This window comes from Rana temporaria, chromosome 12 (assembly GCF_905171775.1).
Source record: "Rana temporaria chromosome 12, aRanTem1.1, whole genome shotgun sequence".
Lineage (NCBI taxonomy): Eukaryota > Metazoa > Chordata > Amphibia > Anura > Ranidae > Rana > Rana temporaria.
Genome location: NC_053500.1, coordinates 106,035,759 through 106,055,203, shown reverse-complemented (window position 1 = coordinate 106,055,203; position 19,445 = coordinate 106,035,759). Strand labels below are relative to the sequence as shown.

General features: G+C 42.9%; 1 protein-coding gene across 1 annotated transcript in view; it reads left to right on the top strand.

The window, feature by feature from the left end:
- UBE2O (ubiquitin conjugating enzyme E2 O) overlaps positions 1-18,621 on the top strand; it is a 92,040-nt gene extending 73,419 nt beyond the window's left edge. Inside the window, exons 16-18 of the mRNA XM_040330096.1 lie at positions 879-1,082; positions 12,591-12,648; positions 14,426-18,621. Of these exons, the coding sequence (XP_040186030.1) occupies positions 879-1,082; positions 12,591-12,648; positions 14,426-15,129 (966 nt within the window). The 3' untranslated portion in view covers positions 15,130-18,621. The remainder of the gene's footprint in view (positions 1-878; positions 1,083-12,590; positions 12,649-14,425) is intronic.
- Positions 18,622-19,445: the final 824 nt, after the last annotated feature.

Genomic DNA, 19,445 nt, shown 5'->3' with positions numbered 1-19,445 from the left:
TCTGCCTTGCTAAAAAAGCTGAGGGTAAAGGTGATGGACTGGCCAAGCATGTCTCCAGACCTAAAACCCTATTGGGCATCTGTGGGACATCTTCAAAACGGAAGGTGGAGGAGCGCAAGGTCTCTAACATCCACCAGCTCCATGATGGCGTCATGAAGGAGTGGAAGAGGACTCCAGTGGCAAGCTTTAACGCGCTGGTGAACTTCATGCCCAAGAGGGTTAAGGCAGTGCTGGAAAGTAATGGTGGCCACACAAAATATTGACACTTTGGGCCCAATTTGGACGTTTTCACTTTGGGGTGTACTCACTTTTGTTGCCAGTGGTTTAGACATTTATGGCTGTGCGTTGAATCATTTTGAGGGGACAGCAAATGTACACTGTTATACAAGCTGTACGCTCACTAATTTACATGGTAGCAAAGTGTAATTTCTTCAGTGTTACATGAAAAGATATAATAAAATATTTACAAAAATGTGTGGGGTGTACTCACTTTTGTGAGATACTGTATATGCCGAACAGCAAGTTGTCCTTTAAATTTAATAAATTAATAGGAAAGGAATTGTTTCCAATGCAAAACATACTTGTAGCTCACCTGAATCCTGGAGTATCTAATATATTCCATTACAAATTTAACATAAAGTACGTCTGAGGGAATGTAACACTGACCTCAAACGCTGTGCTGCTCGCTAAACCTAAACTTACTCTTACTTCAGGTAAACCACCAGAATATTATATATATATATATATATATATATATATATTCTCTCTGCATGGATTGGTGAATATTGTCATTCTCTTGGTGAAAGTTTCTGTGTGTAGCTTTTTTTATTTTGATTAGAGCGAATCGTGAAGCACCCGGTTTCTTTGTTCTTTTTTAGGACCTCTTCTCAGCATTTATTAAAGGACCCACACGTACTCCGTATGAGGATGGCTTATTTCTATTTGATATTCAGCTGCCCAATATCTACCCAGCTGTGCCTCCGCTCTTCCGCTACCTTTCTCAGTGCAGTGGGAGACTCAACCCAAACCTATATGATAATGGGAAGCTGTGTGTCAGTCTGCTGGGCACCTGGATAGGAAAGGTAATTATATCCACTTTCATGAGTGTTCACTTTTTACCATTTATATGTGCTTTAAAGTGTTAGTAAAGGAAAAAAAACAAACATGTTATACTTACCTCCACTGTGCCGTTAGTTTTGCCCAGAGTGGCCCCCGATCCAAGTCTTCTGGGGTCCCTCGGCGGCTGTCTCTGGTCCTCCTCGCAAGTACTGACCACAGTCATGCGAGAGAGCTCGCATGGCGGTGAGTAATTGCGGGCGCGCTCCCGTGATACAGTGAGCGGCTTTGGCCGCTTGCTGTATCACTCGGTGCGCCGCGTCACTGGATGTGATTGTCAGTAGGGCCAGCCAATGGCTGCGCTGCTCTCAATCCATCCGCTCTAGCCAATCAGCGGCCAGGCTGAGCGCCGAAGATGATCTCGGGACTTTCCTCGGGTAAGTAGAACGGGGGCTCGGGGGGGCATGGTATACACTGAAGTTTTTTCACCTTAATGCATAGATTGCATTAAGGTGAAAAAACATTTTTCTTTACAACTCTAGAGTTGGAGGACGAATACTGTGTGTAATTTTCTTTATTTTTTGTCTGATCTTATTAATTTGATTTAGATAGTTTCCACATTTACATACAATGATTTAAGTAATATTTTAGTTTATAATAAACCTATATCCAAGATGCATCTATGACACTTTAAAAATAGCATAGCTCAGCATGTTTTGCATACTTGTGTATGAATAACTAAGCCAGTGTCTTCTAAGAGGAGAAGCAGATGCCTCCTTATTAAACACCAGAAAGCTCATGCTCTTGTTTGGACCATTCTACCTACTGGTTGCAAGTTATAAATACGAGCTATCCTGCTACATACATAGGCAATGAAGCCCAGGCTTCCATTTCATCACATTGTTGAAATTTTACTGATCACCTTTATATTTCTTGGTTTTAGCGAAGCGCAGTGGTCACCCTTGCTTTATTGGCTTTGATGGATCCCTCTGGCCTTGGTTACTGTTTTCAAAAATTGCTGGTTCAACTGCCAAAATGTTCTACATGGGATTCCTCCTTATGTATGAACTTTGTGTTAGAAATATAAAGGGTTTGAATTTCCTACCTACACAGTATGGTTGCCAGTTCAGTTTTTCTTTTCCACCACCTTATGTTGCTGGTTTAAACAAGCTTTTATTGGCTGCCATAATGAGTCTTCAGTCATTACCATATAATAAATTATAGCCCGTATTTAATAAATGTGTTTAGGTTCTAGCACTGCAAGGCCCGTCTACCCCCTTCCAATTGGCCCTACTGTTCCAGAAAGCTGTACTGTCATTACAAACATTTGTAGCAACTGGTGAGCTAGCATTGATGCTGACAGAAACTAAGAAGTCCAGAATATGTATGGGTCTCAGAATTTTTTAACATGGCTGCATGTATTCAAAGCATCAGACTTACACCCAGAACTGAGTAATCGGCTTTGCATTTACCCTTAAAGTGAATGTAAAGGCAATTTTTTTGATTGCCAAAACGGCTTATGGTTGTGTGCTCTGTGCAGTGGTTTTACACAGAGCAGCCCCGATCCTCCTCTTCCTGGTGGTCCTGGCACCTCCATCTTCTCAGTGTGAAGCTGCTTTTTATGGTTGGACACCTGCGGGCCTGATCCTGAGCTGCATTGCATGTGTCTGAAGACACAGAAATTGAGGTCACCCCCACTCTCTCCTCACAGGCTGTGATTTACAGCAGCGGGAGCCAATGAGGAGCGAGGCAGCAAATCTGCTCTTGGACACAGATCTGTATTGAGATCAGGTTTAGGTAAATATTAAGAAGGGGGGCAATTTTTTTTTTTTTTTAAATACCCTAATGCAGAGCATGCATTAGGGTAAAATCCTATAATTACTATACAGCCACTTTTTTAAAGTGGTTTTATAGTAATTTTTTTCCACTTTTACCTGCAGGTAAGCCTATAATAAGGCTTACCTGTAGGTAAAAAAAATCTCCTAAACCTTTACGGATTAGGAGATATTCTCCTTGCAATGAGCATGCGCACAGGGGATTCTCGGCTTAAGTCCCGGCAGACGCCGGACCTTGCCAGAAAGAAGTCTCCCGTGCGGCTTCACCCACTCACAGCGCTGGAGCTGCGATACCCGAAAGACACACCGAGGCAACATGTCGGCTACCTCGGCGTGGACCAGGTAAGTTACCGACGCCTCGTTCTAAGGTAAGTATTTCGTAATGAGCTAGTATGCCTACTAGCTCATTATGCCTTTTGCCTTACGGGTGACCCTAAAAGAAAAATTTGCTATGGTACTATACAACCGCTTTAACCAGTTCCCGACCCCCGCATGTACATATACGTCCACAATATGGCACGTACAGGCACATGGGCGTACAGGTACGTCCCCGCCTTACCCGGGTTCGGGGGTCCGATCGGGACCCCCTCCGGTACATGCGAGGGCCGGGAACGGTGTACGGGAGGTCCGGGAGGAGGGGGCGGCTATTGGTTTCCAGCCGTCCCCTCTCGATCTCCCTCCGCGAATGAGCTTCCACCTGAGCCCTCCCTGCCTGTGTAACTGTAAACACAGGCAGGGAGGAAGTGACGTTTTCTCCCCTCTGGCGGTCTTTTCGTCCGGTTCCAGAGGAGAGAAGACGTCAGTACTGTGAGTTGCACCAACAGCACACTGACACAGCACACATAGGCACATAACCCCCCCCGATCACCCCCCCAGCACCCCCAGATCACCCCCTGTCACAGTGTCACTGATTGCAGTGATCATTTATTTTCTGATCACTGCTTTTAGTGTCAGTGTGACAGAAAAAAGTGTCAGGGCAGTTAGGTTTAGGCCCCTTTAGGTCCAGGGTAGCCCCCTACCCCCCCCCAATAAAGGTTTAACCCCTGATTGCCCCTAGAGTTAACCCTTTCACCCCTATTGCCAGTGTCACTAAGCGATCGGTTTCTGATCGCTGTATTAGTGTCACTGTTGCCGCTAGGCAGTTAGTTTTTTTTGAGGTTCGCCGCCAGGTTTATATAGCGTTAGGTACCCCCATAAATAAAGGTTTTAACCCCTGATTGCCCCTAGAGTTAACCCTTTCACCCCTATTGCCAGTGTCACTAAGCGATCGGTTTCTGATCGCTGTATTAGTGTCACTGTTGCCGCTAGGCAGTTAGTTTTTTTTGAGGTTCGCCGCCAGGTTTATATAGCGTTAGGTACCCCCATAAATAAAGGTGTTAACCCCTGATTGCCCCTAGAGTTAACCCTTTCACCACTGATCACTGTATAAGTGTCACTGGTGACGTGGTTAGCCAGTTAGTTATTTAGTTATTTTAGGTTCGCCACCAGGTTTTTAGAAAGCGTTAGGTACCCCCATATATTACCGAATAAAGGTTTTAACCCCCTGATTGCCCCCTAGTTAACCCTTTCACCAGTGATCACTGTATAAGTGTTACGGTTGACGCTGGTTGGTTAGTTTGCTGTTTATAGCATCAGAGCACCCGCCGTATATAACCCAATAGGTTTAACCCCCTGATCACCCGGCGGGTGATATAAATTTAATTTTAGCGCCAGTCAGGGTCTGCGTCGCCCCAGGCAGCGTTAGGTTAGAGCCAGTACCGCTTACACCCACTCGCTAAGCATACACCCCCCTTAGTGGTATAGGATCTGAACGGATCGATACCTGATCTGATCAGATCTATACTAGCGTACCCAGCAGTTTAGGGTACCCAAAAACGCATTGTTAGCGGAATCAGCCCAGATACCCGCTAGCACCTGCGTTTTCCCCCTCTGCCCAGCCCAACCCACCCAAGTGCAGTATCGATCGATCACTGTCACTTACAAAACACAAGACACATAACTGCAGCGTTCGCAGAGACAGGCCTGATCCCTGCGATCGCTTACAGTTTTTTTTTGAAGCGTTTTCTACATTTGCTTTTCTATAGTCAGGTGCTTTTTTTACCTGTGAATCCTTACCATTGTACCACTAAATTTAGAGTCCAAAATGGCAAACCGAAGGTACAATGATAAGCAGGCCTTGGAGTTCATGTGCATGTCAGATAGTGAAGAGGAGGAGGTCACGCATCTGACAGATTCTGGCTCAGAATATGAACCCATTTACGACAGCGGCTCCATGTCAGATAGCTCGCACGACGAAGTTGAGGTCCCTGCTAAGGCCAGGCGTACCCGATCCCATTCTGATGTTGTTGAGCAGCAAGAACCGCAGGACCCTCGTATGGAGCAGAGATCCAGTACTAGCGCCGCTATTCCTTCTGGTGGATTGGCAAGCACCAGCGGCCTAGTACACCCTGGTCGTTTATCCAGCACTGCAGTAACACTTGGTGACGTGGCGAGTCCCATAAGTGCAGTTCAAGCTGGCGATGTGGCAAGCACAAGTAGTGTCCCGCTGCCACCAAGAAGAAGACAGACAGGCCCGTCGTGCCCATAGTGCCCTTCCTGTAGAATTTGCCTATCCTGATTGGGTCCCCACCACTTCTACAGCACCTGTACTTCCCCCATTCACTGGCCAACCCGGTATTCAGGTGGATACAGCGAACTTTACGTCACTTGATTTTTATTCGCTGTATTTCACGGAAGATCTCTATAGATCTATTGTGGACCAGACTAATTTATATGCTGGTACCTACATCGCCGCTAACCCCCAGTCTCGCCTTGCCAAAGAATGGAAACCTCGAGGTTTCCGAATTTAAGACCTTTCTGGGCCTTACCCTCAACATGGGCATACACAAATTTCCGTCATTGCGGATGTATTGGTCCACACATCCCATCGACCATATGCCCGTTTTCTCTGCTCACATGGCCAGGAAACGATACGAGGCGATCCTGCGGTTCCTGCATTTCAGTGACAATGCACTTTGTCGTCCACGTGGAGACCCTGAATTTGACCGGCTCTACAAAATTCGGCCCCTCGTAAACCATTTCAACGAACGTTTTGCAGCCTTGTTTAATCCCCAGCAGGTTGTATGCGTTGATGAGTCCCTGATTAAATTTGCTGGCCGCTTGTCTTTCAAACAGTACCTTCCCAGCAAGCGTGCCAGATACGGGGTCAAGCTCTATAAGCTCTGTGACAGGGCCACAGGCTACACATGGAGCTTTAGGGTTTACGAGGGAAAAGATAGTCAGGTAGAGCCGGAAGGATGCCCAGATTACATGGGGAGCGCTGGCAAGATTGTTTGGGACTTGGTGTCACCCTTATTCGGAAAGGGGTACCATTTGTATGTGGACAATTTTTACAGCAGCGTGCCACTTTTTAGCCACTTATTTGATCAACAGATTGGAGCATGTGGCACCGTGCGACCTAATCGCCGGGGCTTCCCCCAGCGGCTTGTAGATGCCCGTATTAGGCCGGGGGCGAGAGCCTGCTGCAGATGTAAAAATTTGCTCGCTGTGAAGTGGCGGGACAATAGGAATGTTTTCGTTCTTACCACCCTTCACGCAGACACGACAGTCCAAATTCATACGGCGACTGGTGTTGTGGAGAAACCCCTCTGTGTCCACGAATATAACCTTAATATGGGAGGGGTGGACCTCAACGACCAGTTAATGGCGCCGTATCATATTGCCCGTAAGACGAGACGCTGGTACAAAAAAGTGTCTCTACATTTATTTCAATTGGCTCTACTGAATGCTCATGTCGTATACAGAGCTTCAGGACGGAATGAATCCTTCCTTCAATTCCAGAGGGATATCATCACAGAACTCCTGTATCCAGGCGGTATTGTACCTCACCATCTCCTACCAAATGCAGTAAGCCGACTGCATGAGAGGCATTTTTCTTATGTCCTCCCAAGTACCCCTACCCAACGAACCCCCCAAAGAAAATGTCGTGTCTGTACCAAGCGCGGATTTAGGCGTGACACCCGTTATTTTTGTCCCAAATGTCCTGCCAATCCTGGTCTTTGTATTGGTGAATGTTTTGAACGCTTCCACACACGAGTTAATTATTAGTGTAGGGTGAAACATTTCACAGGCTAGGCTCACTTACACAGGGTCTCCCAAGATGCCATCGCATTTTGAGAGACCCAAACCTGGAACCGAAAAGTTGAAGTTACAGTTCACAGTTACAAAAAAAAGTGTTAAAAAAAAAAAAAAAAAAAGTAAAAAATAAAAACGCACAAAAAAATATAAAATAAAAAAACCAAAAATAGTTGTCGTTTTATTGTTCTCTCCCTCTCTATTCTCTCTCTATTGTTCTGCTCTTTTTTACTGTATTCTATTCTGCAAAGTTTTATTGTTATGTTTTTTCATGCTTGCTTTTCAGGTATGTAATTTATTTTACTGTTTTCAGGTACGCCATTCAGCTGTTGCGCGGACTTATTTATCTTGACAGCAACAGCGTTTGCTCCCACGATATATAAAGCCGCGACTCCAGTGCTGTAGGAGGTGATTTCACCACCACAGTTAAAAAAAAGAGCATATATGCCGAAGCATGGGGGCAGCAGGGGCGGAGGAGCGATTTTGCTCCTAATGCCGCGTACATACGGTTGACATTCCTACGGAGGCTTTCCCGTGGAAAAGTCTGACCATGTGTACACTGCATAGAAAAGTCCGACCGTGTGTACGCGGCATAGAAAAGTCCGACCGTACGCGGCATAACTTTTTTGCGGGAGGATGCCCCTATGCTTCGGCATATATATATTTTAGGCACAGGTTGCGTTAAAAAATGTTTTATTTTTTACTATGTTTTTTTATAGGTATTTGCTTTGCAGGTATGGTATGATCTTACTGTTATACTGGAATGTTACTTTGTTTTAATGTTAACCATCATTTGCTTAGCAGGTACGCCATTCAGTTGCAGTGCGGATTTATTTAGCGTGACAGCAACAGCGTTTGCTCCCACGATATATAAAGCCGCGACTCCAATGCTGTAGGAGGTGATTTCACCACTACAGTTCAAAAAAGAGCATATATGCCGGAGCATGGGGGCATTAGGGGCGGAGGAGCGATTTTTGCTCCTAATGCCGCGTACATACGGTTGACATTCCTACGGAGGCTTTCCTGTGGAAAAGTCTGACCATGTGTACACGGCATAGAAAAGTCCGACCGTGTGTACGCGGCATAGAAAAGTCCGACCGTACGCGGCATAACTTTTTTGCGGGAGGATGCCCCCATGCTTCGGCATATATAAATGGTGCATGTATGCCCATCATTAGAAGTGGGTGGATGAAGGGAGGTATTCTAATGGTGGGCATACCCACCGATCAATCTTTTTTTTGTTCAGCCAACAGGCTGCATGAAAAAAAAAAAAGATTACAATACATGTCCAACAAGAACCATCAACGTACTGGTATGTTGCTGGACTTTGAATGGTTATACCAGAATGATGCCTGCGGGTTTAGGCATCTTGGTATCATTCTTTTCAGCCAGCGGTCGGCTTTCATGTAAAAGCAGTCCTAGCGGCTAATTAGCCTCTAGACTGCTTTTACATTCAGTGGGAGGGAATGTCCCCCCCCCCAGATATAAACGGCGCCATTGAGAATATGGGAAAGCATTTTATCACACCAATCTTGGTGTGGTCAGATGCTTTGAGGGCAGAGGAAAGATCTAGGGTCTAATAGACCCCATTTAAAAAAAAAAAGAGTACCTGTCACTAACTATTGCTATCATAAGGGATATTTACATTCCCTGAGATAACAATAAAAATGGTAAAAAAATAAATAAATGGAAGGAACAGTTAACAAATAAAATAAAAAAAGCGAAATAAATATATAAAAAAATAAAAAAAAGCATCCCTGTCCCCCCCTGCTCTTGCGCAAAGGCGAACGCAAGCGTCGGTCTGGAGTCATATGTAAACAGCAATTGCACCATGCATGTGAGGTATCACCGCGAAGGGCAGATCGAGGGCAGTCATTTTAGCAGTAGACCTACTCTGTAAATCTAATGTGGTAACCTGTAAAGGCTTTTAAAGGCTTTTAAAAATGTATGTAGTTTGTCGCCACTGCGCGTTTGTGCGCAATTTTAAAGTATGTCGTGTTTGGTATCCATGTACTCGGCCTAAGATCATAATTTTTATTTCATCAATAATTTGGGCAATATAGTGTGTTTTAGTGCTTTAAAATAAAAAAAAGTTTATTTTTTCCCCAAAAAATGCGTTTGAAAAAACGCTGCGCAAATACTGTGTGGAAAAAAATTTTGCAACACCCACCATTTTAATCTGTAGGGCCTTTGCTTTAAAAAAATATATAATGTTTGGGGGTTCAACTTAACTTTCTTGCAAAAAAATATGTTTTTATGTAAACAAACAGTGTCAGAAAGGGCTTTTTCTTCAAGTGGTTAGAAGAGTGGGTGATGTGTGACATAAGCTTCTAATTGTTGTGCATAAAATGCCAGGACAATTGAAAACCCCCCCAAATGACCCCATTTTGGAAAGTAGACACCCCAAGCTATTTGCTGAGAGGCATCTTAAGTCCATGGAATATTTTAGATTTTGAGTTGCGGGAAATATAAATAAATATATATATATATATATATATATATATATATATATATATATATATATATATATATATATATATATATATATTATATATATATATTTTTTTTTTTTTGTGCAAAGTTGTCACTAAATGATATATTGCTCAAACATGCCATGGGCATATGTGGAATTACACCCCAAAATGCATTCTGCTGCTTCTCCTGAGTACGGGGATACCACATGTGTGAGACTTTTTGGGAGCCTAGCCGCGTACGGGACCCCAAAAACCAATCACCGCCTTCAGGCTTTCTAAGGGTGTAAATTTTTGATTTCACTCCTCACTACCTATCACAGTTTCGAAGGCCATAAAATGCCAAAATAGCACAAAAAAAACCCAAATGACCCCATTTTGGAAAGAAGACACCCCAAGGAAACTGCTGAGAGGCATGTTGAGTCCATTGATTTTTTATTTTTTTTTGTCCAAAGTGATTGAATAATGAGAAAAAAAAAAAAAAAAAAAAAATTGTCACTAAATGATATATTGCTCACACATGCCATGGTTATATGTGGAGTTGCACCCTAAAATACATTCTGCTGCTTCTCCTGAGTACGGGGATACCACATGTTTGGGACTTTTTGGGAGCCTAGCCGCGTACGGGACCCCGAAAACCAAGCACCGCCTTTAGCATTTCTAAGTGCGCAAATTTTTGATTTCACTCCTCACTACCTATCACAGTTTCGAAGGCCATAAAATGCCAAAATAGCACAAAACCCCCCCAAATGACCCCATTTTGGAAAGTAGACACCCCAAGCTATTTGCTGAGAGGCATGTTGAGTCCATGGAATATTTAATTTTTTTGCCCCAAGTGATTGAATCATGACCAAAAAAAATTAAAAAAAAAAAATGTACAAAACATTGTCACTAAATGATATATTTCTCACACATGCCATGGTTATATGTGGAATTGCACCCCAAAATACATTCTGCTGCTTCTCCTGAGTACGGGGATACCACATGTGTGGGACTTTTTGGGAGCCTAGCCGCGTATGAGACCCCGAAAACCAAGCACCGCCTTCAAGATTTCTAAGGACATAAATTTTTGATTTCACTCACACAAATCTTGAAGGCAGTGCTTGGTTTTCGGGGCCCCGTACGCGGCTAGGCTCCCAAAAAGTCCCACACATGTGGTATCCCCGTACTCAGGAGAAGCAGCAGAATGTATTTTGGGGTGCAATTCCACATATAACCGTGGCATATGTGAGAAATATATCATTTAGTGACAACGTTTTGTAATTTTTTTTTTTTGGTCATTATTCAGTGACTTGTGGCAAAAAAATTAAATATTCCATGGACTCAACATCCCTCTCAGCAAATAGCTTGGGGTGTCTACTTTCCAAAATTGGGTCATTTGGGGGGGGTTTGTGCTGTTTTGGCATTTTATTGCCTTCGAAACTGTGATAGGTAGTGAGGAGTGAAATCAAAAATTTATGCCCTTAGAAATCCTGAAGGCGGTGATTGGTTTTCGGGGTCCCGTACGCGGCTAGGCTCCCAAAAAGTCCCACACATGTGGTATCCCCGTACTCAGGAGAAGCAGCAGAATGTATTTTGGGGTGCAATTCCACATATGCCCATGGCATATGTGAGAAATATATCATTTAGTGACAACGTTTTGTAAAATTTTTTTTTTTTGGTCATTATTCAATCACTTGGGGCCATAAAATTAAATATTCCATGGACTCAACATGCCTCTCAGCAAATAGCTTGGGGTGTCTTCTTTCCAAAATGGGGTCATTTGGGGGGGTTGTGTGACATCTTGGCATTTTATGGCCTTCAAAACTGTGATAGGTAGTGATAGGTAGTGAGGAGTGAAATCAAAAATGTATGCCCTTAGAAATCTTGAAGGCGGTGCTTTGTTTTCGGGGTCCCGTACGCGGCTAGGCTCACAAAAAGTCCCACATATGTGGTATCCCCGTACTCGGGAGAAGCAGCAGAATGTATTTTGGGGTGCAATTCCACATATAACTATGGCATGTGTGAGCAATATATCATTTAGTGACAACTTTGTGCAAAAAAAAATCAGTTTGTCATATTCCCGCAACTTGTGTCAAAATATAAAATATTCCATGGACTCGACATGCCTCTCAGCAAATAGCTTAGGGTGTCTACTTTCCAAAATGGGGTCATTTGTTTTTTTTTTTTTGCTATTTTGGCATTTTATGGCCTTCGAAACCTTGATAGGTAGTGAGGAGTGAAATCAAAAATTTGTGCCCTTAGAAATGCTGAAGGCGGTGCTTGGGTTTTGGGGCCCCGTATGCGGCTAGGCTCCCAAAAAGTCCCACACATGTGGTATCCCCGTACTCAGGAGAAGCAGCAGAATGTATTTTGGGGTGCAATTCCACATATAACCATGGCATGTGTGAGAAATATATCATTTAGTGACAACTTTTTGTAAACATTTTTTTTTTTTTTTTTTTCGTCATTATTCAATCACTTGGGACAAAAAAATTAAATATTCAATGGACTCAACATGCCTCTCAGCAGTTTCCTTGGGGTGTCTACTTTCCAAAATGGGGTCATTTGGGGGGGTTTTGTACTGCCCTGCCATTTTAGCACCTCAAGAAATGAGATAGGCAGTCATAAAATAAAAGCTGTGTAAATTCCAGAAAATGTACCCTAGTTTGTAGACGCTATAACTTTTGCGAAAACCAATAAATATACGCTTATTGCGATTTTTTTTTTACTAAAGACATGTGGCTGAATACATTTTGGCCTAAATGTTTGACTAAAATTTAGTTTATTCGATATTTTTTACTTTTTGTTATAAGAAAAATCATTTTTTTTCAAAATTTACGGTCTTTTTGCGTTTATATCGCAAAAAATAAAAATCGCAGAGGCGATCAAATACCATCAAAATAAAGCTCTATTTGTGGGAAGAAAAGGACGCAAGTTTCGTTTCGGTACAACATTGCATGACCGCGCAATTACCAGTTAAAGCAGCGCATTGCCAAATTGTAAAAACACCTTGGGTCTTTAGACAGCGTATTGGTCCGGGGCTTAAGTGGTTAATTGAATACATCCTTTGGTAAAACTGAATCTGATCTGCATTATTAATTTTTATCTTTAGGGAACTGAGAGATGGACAAGCAAATCTAGCCTTCTCCAGGTACTAATATCCATACAAGGTGAGTCTCCTTGATGTGTCTTCTTTTTTGCAGCGAGATTAAAACATTTTGCCACATTGTGCTTTAAAGCTGAACGCCAGACAGATAGAAAATGCACAGGTTAATGCTGCTCCGTTAACATTAAAACATCATTAAACGTATTCTGTAAAATGCAGGCAGTGTGGGGTACCTGAGTTTGAACTGGTATCGGCCTCTTGTAGTCCCTTTATGGCAGAGCACAGAGTGGGCGGGTGAGCAGCACAAGGCACCTTTCAGGTGTGCTTCAGCGCAAAGTTTGCGGATAGAGAGCAGAGCTGTACGGAGATGGGTTATCTGTCTGCTGTCCAGTCACAGGGTTGGGGTGTGGAGGAAATCTGTAAGTGAATGGGAAACTGCAGAGACAGATCAGGTCCCCTCTCCTGCCATAAAAGGCTGAGCACAGTAAACCTCAGAACTTGACTGAAAAACTGCTTTCGTAGCCTTGGGTTTTGCTTTTTAACCACTTCCCGACCGCTGTATGTATATGTACGTCCACAGAATGGCACATACAGGCAAATGGGCGTACAGGTGTACGTCCTTGCCTTTCCGCGGGTCGGGGGTCCGATCGGGACCCCCCCGCTACATGCGGCGGTCGGATTCCCGCGGGGAGCGATCCGGGACGACGGCGCGGCTATTCGTTTATAGTCGCGATCGCTCCCCGGAGCTGAAGAACGGGGAGAGCCGTATGTAAACACGGCTTCCCCGTGCTTCACTGTGGCGGCTGCATCGATCGAGTCATCCCTTTTATAGGGAGACTCGATCGATGACGTCAGTCCTACAGCCACACCCCCCTACAGTTGTAAACACACACTAGGTGAACCCTAACTCCTACAGCGCCCCCTGTGGTTAACTCCCAAACTGCAACTGTCATTTTCACAATAAACAATGCCATTTAAATGCATTTTTTGCTGTGAAAATGACAATGGTCCCAAAAATGTGTCAAAATTGTCCGAAGTGTCCGCATAATGTCGCAGTCACGAAAAAAATCGCTGATCGCCGCCAATAGTAGTAAAAAATAAAAATGAATAAAAATGCAATAAAACTCCCCTATTTACAAAACGCTATAAATTTTGCGCAAACCAACCGATAAACGCTTATTGCGATTTTTTTTTTATTTTTTTTTTTATACCAAAAATAGGTAGAAGAATACGTATCGGCCTAAACTGAGGAAAACATAAATTTTTATATGTTTTTGGAGGATATTTATTACAGCAAAAAGTAAAAAACATTGCTTTTTTTTTTCAAAATTGTCGCTCTATTTTTGTTTATAGCGCAAAAAATAAAAACCGCAGAGGTGATCAAATACCACCAAAAGAAAGCTCTATTTGTGGGGAAAAAAGGACGCCAATTTTGTTTGGGAGCCACGTCACACGAGCGCAATTGTCTGTTAAAACGACGCAGTGCCGAATTGTAAAAACGCCTTTGGGCATTTAGCAGCATATTGGTCCGGGGCTTAAGTGGTTTACTACCACTGAGAAAATACGTAAGGATTCTCATTTCAAACATGCTAGTTCCCCATCATTGTAATGTTAATTCTGATCCACTGATTTCAAAGATTTCTAAGGGCATGTAAGCCAATCTGGCATTCTGACATCAATAAATGCATGCTTGCTCTGTTCAGTTAGAAGGTAAGGAGCAGAAGACAACTAAACAACTTGAGTTTGTAGGACAAGACCACCAATGGCAACCATTACCTTTTTCCTCAATATGTTTTTCTTTAATTTTGGCTTCTTGTGTTTTTTTTTCTTTTTCTCTCTAGGCCTTATACTGGTAAATGAGCCTTATTACAATGAGGCTGGCTTTGACAATGACAGAGGGCTGCAAGAAGGTTATGAGAACAGTCGTTGCTACAATGAGATGGCTCTGATCAGAGTTGTACAATCTATGATACAATTGCTGAGGAGACCTGTGGAAGTCTTCCAACAGGAGATCATGGAGCACTTTCAAAGCAATGGCTGGCGTTTAGTTCACAGGATAGAGACCTGGCTAGAAACCAATTCTATGGTAGAAAAGGGTGGCGAGTTGTCTAATGGCCAGGAGCACCCTTGCATTGTACCGTACAGCCCCTCTGAGCAAGAAATCACACCAGAGCCTTCCCCAAGTTCTAAGGATTTGGATGACTCTGGATGCGGAGCCTCCACCCTGTCACCTGGAGAGGCTCCTCAGTGTTCTGACTTGGAGAGCATGGGTAAGGGGGCCTCAAGTAACACCTGTAGCCCTGCTGAGGAACCACGAGGAGCAACTGGAGGGGTGCAGCCAAGTGTAAAACCAAAGAAACGCAGGAAGAGCTATCGTAGTTTTCTGCCTGACAAACGAGGATACCCTGACATTGGCTTCCCGTTGTTTCCCTTGTCTAAGGGCTTTGTGAAAAGCATCCAAGGTGTTCTAGCGCAATACAAAGCTGCTCTCTTGGAAGCCGGCATCTTGGAGCCCCGTGGGGCCAGGCTTACATTACCGTTGTAGAGACCAGGTGCATTGTGGGGCTTTCTTCAACTCCCCCACACACTTCTTCCTACACATTCTCTTTCCCCATCTTTCATTGCCTGGCGAGGCCAATAATACTAAAGTCTGGAGTAACCCAAGACTTCTTAACCACAGTGTCTGCTGTGAGACCAAACAAGATTGTACCCGAATAAATAATGGCTGACATTATGCTGTATGCTCTGCTGTTCCCTTAATTTATTCTGCCCAGTTTATCTGCTCCTGGCATAATGTCTGGGGCTGCCTAGCTGCTACAGGGCAGAGAATTGTATTGTATAATTTATTGCTCATGAAAAACGATCCCTTACCTCCTGCAAAATGTCTTCGACCCAGATCATTCAAGAGTTGCAAAATTAGCAGTGTAGCCACTCTTTTATCTACCCTTATTTAAAGGTATTTTGATTGGAAGGTTAAGCCCTTTCATTGAAACAACTGTGCTAGTCGTCGGGACAGATATGGATGGTTCTAGCTCTTCTGAAGAAGTGTTATCTGGGCATGCAACTTCAGTGAATGAGAATCTTGCATTGTTCTTTTTGCATCTCAAATAGATGATGTAATTTCATTATCGCAAGTGTGTCTTGAAGAACCTGTACTAGCGATTGCGAGAATGAATGTCTAAGCTTACTGAGAATCACTTTGTCAATGGCGAGCATTGTAAAGACAATTTTCAGTGAATAAGCTTTGTTCTCTTGTACTGATAATTGTAAACCCATATAATGTCTCCAAGAACTAAACTGCTCTTTTAAGGTTTGATATACTAGCAGTAATATATTATAAAGTAAAATTAACCCTTTTATCCTTTGCAAAATTGGGCAACGTGCCTGTTAGTGAATGGTTAAATGCTTCAGTTTTAAATACTTAGTTTGGCACATTAGCCTGTTCTGTATCCTCATGTCTTCGAAGTTGATCAATGGGCACCGCTCTGTTAAATATTTTAAAAGACAGTCTATTATGTTATATTTGGACTTGGGAGCTACATCTGGTCTATCAATGACATAGCTAAGGACTATAGACGATCGCTACATGAAGCAAACTGTAACTGCATTTATGAATATAACACTGCCATGAACAATGGAGACAGTGCAGGCCAGTGTGTCCTTAACTCTTGCCTGCCCTTTATTATGGTCTGCCTTACATTTAGGCATGTTTACATCCCCTTATTTTCCTTTCAAATGTGAATCTTTATATTAGAGGGATTTGCTGCTGCCGCTTTCCTTTGTTTTCTTATGATTCATTATTTATCCTTGTGTCTGTAACACTTAAGGGTCTAGATTACACAAAACAGGTGCAAAAAGGTGAGCATGAGTAAATATATGAGCCTTTTAGACATGGGCTGTGTGATGTTATTTAATACATGTATAGAATGCGCTGCATTTTTATTTTTAGCCGCATTTTTAACCCCCTCTCCCCCCTGAGGCGCCATTTATCCACATGTTTCAGTTTTGGGTAGATGCTAATGGGTTGTATTGCATATCATCTCCTTAAAGCAGAGTTTCTCAATTCCAGTCCTCAAGGCGCACCAACAGACCATGTTTTCAGGATTTCCCTCAGATGAAATGGCTGTGGTAATTACTAAGGCAGTGAAACTGATCAAATCACCTGTGCAAAATAATGGAATGCCTAAAAACATGAATTGTTGGTGCGCCTTGCGGACTGAAATTGAGAAACGCTGCCTTAAAGAGACTTGTGCCATTCCTCTTGATATTCCATCTAACACTGCTTGTGCATGAAGGCTGTTGTAAGTGATTTATTGTTCCCTCACTCGTATCACCACTCTTTAGCAATCCCTGAATACTGGCTGTAAAATCCCTATGTAAAAATCTCTTGGCTGAGCTTGGCCAAAAAATAAAATTCCAGCCAGTTGGGAACGAAGATATGTCATTGCATCCAGGCGGACCAAATGCAAAAAGCCTGGAAATCGGACATTTGAAGGTAAAGTTGATTTTCTTACACTGAGTTTTCAGTGTGATGGAAGTAAGGGAGTAGAGGTGACAACAGCCTTTATATGCAGGTACTATTATATGGAATACAGGGAAAAATCGCATTGGTCCCTTTACATTTCTGTGGTACTCTGTCGGAAAGAACTGCCTGCTTTAGTTCCTGTGTCTGCACTACCCAATGTAACTGGCTTATAATGGCCAAAATATAGGTGTGGATGTCAAGTCGGGTACAGAGATCTTTCCTCTGGGGTCCTCGAGATGTATGCAACGAGCCGGCGAATCAACTTGTTGGTCTCTGCTCAGAAGTGAAATATCTGTTTTGAGTGGACTGACCCTTTGATCGAGAACTCTGTCAAATACTAATAGTTTTGGATGGAATGTGATTAGGGAACCTTTTGTATGTGGTGCTTTACTTGCCAGCCGAGTTTTACTGCAAAATTGGCCCCTTGCCCTTTCCCAGTTGGTCCTTTTTGTTGCTCCTACTGCTGCAAATATCAGTGTATTAAATGTTTCTGTAGGAGGAGACATTTTTAATGCCAACAGGCAGCAGCAACATCAGTGGATGAACATTAAACTCCAACGATGAGTGTTTATTTGTGGCCACAGTGCCACCCAGACCTCTCCTGAAGTTCCAATAGATCTGTGTAGTGGAGAAGTCGCACTTACCCACCCCATTGCACAATACCATGCCCATTGCCTGAACAACCAATCAGCAGGTCTGGTCATGCTTACATTGGGGAGTTATTCACCTGTTCTTATGCAGATAGTAACATTTACCAAGTCACTATATGTATAGCAGATCTGAGAGGGCTCAGATTGGCACTGACGGAGAAAGTATGTAGTAACTCCCTTGGCCTATTAGCTGTTGGTCTGCATGGTTACATTGGGGGGTTTAGTGAGTTTGCAGTAAATCTGTCAACAATTCAAACTTCTCTTGCAAAGATAATCGCAGACCTCTTATACCTGCTGCTACAATGATGGACATGTTGACTTTTTCAATTAAACATACTGTTGTACCACCTGTAATTATGTAAGAAATATGCACAATTTAGCCACCAAGGAGTTAAACACTACGCTTCCCTAATCACTCTCCATACAATGCTGTTCTATGTGGAGCTCTTCTATAATTTCACCTCATTTGAGAGATCCTCTGTGTCAAATTGTCTTCAGCACGGAATCCTTTCCTGGGGTTATTGTGCACTATATCAGACAATACCTGATACATTTTCCTGATGGCATTGTTGCCTATCTGCATATCCTGGGCATGGTGACATTGATCTCAGGGCCGAAGGGGATACAAATTCTAATGAATGAACCTATACACCCTGCTTCTGGCAGATGTACAGTATTTAAATGCTGGCAACGGATAATTCTAAACCAAAATGCTGTAAAATTGAGTGCTGGTGCTTCTGATGTGTGTGTATAGTGCTGTGAGACAATTTTTTTACAATTATTTTTTTTTTTTTGCTAATTTAATGTTTGGAAAAAAAAATGCAGGATTGTTTAATTAAAGATGCCTCTGCTTAAGAATTTTGAGGAGTCTCTGGTTTATTGTCACAAGTACAAATTATTGACACTCGCACTACTGTTTTAGGCTGGTTTGAAGAAATGCTGTTAAAAAAAAAAAGAAAGTTTCAATGTTTTAATTGTTTATACTGATCAAAATAAAATACAACTATTAGAAGGGAGCGAACAGAAGAAAAATCTAAATTAAATCAGTAATTGGTGTGGCTAGCCTTTGGCTTCGAAACGTCATCAGTTCTTCTAGGTATATTTGCATACAGTTTTTGGGAATTGTGCCTGTAGGTTGTTCCAAACATCTTTGAAAACGAACCACAGATCTTCTGTGGATGTAGGCTGCCTCTTTAATGTAATCCCAGACAGACTTGATGTTCAGATCAGAGCTATGAGGGACAAACCATCACTTACATGACTCCTTATTCTTTACACTGAAGGTGGTTCTTGATGACTGCTGTATGTTTGGTGTGGTTGTTCTGCTGCAGAATAAATTTGAAGCCAGTCACACACCTCCCTGATGGTATGGCATGATGGATAAATATCAGCCTGTATTTATCAGAATTGAGGACACCATTGAGCCTGACCAAACCTCCAACTACAGTTCCAGGAATGCAGCCCCATGCAGACACTCATTGGACCACTCCCCAGCCTTTGCAGAACAAACTGCCTCCTGCTACAGCCTAAAATATTAAATTTTTACTTCGGAGTCCAGAGCACCTGCTGCCATTTTTCTGCACCCCAGGTCCTTTGTTTTTGTGCATAGCTGAGTCGTTTAGCCTTGTTTCAACATCAGAGGTATGGCTTTTTGGCGTTGATTCTTCATGAAGACCACTCCTGGCC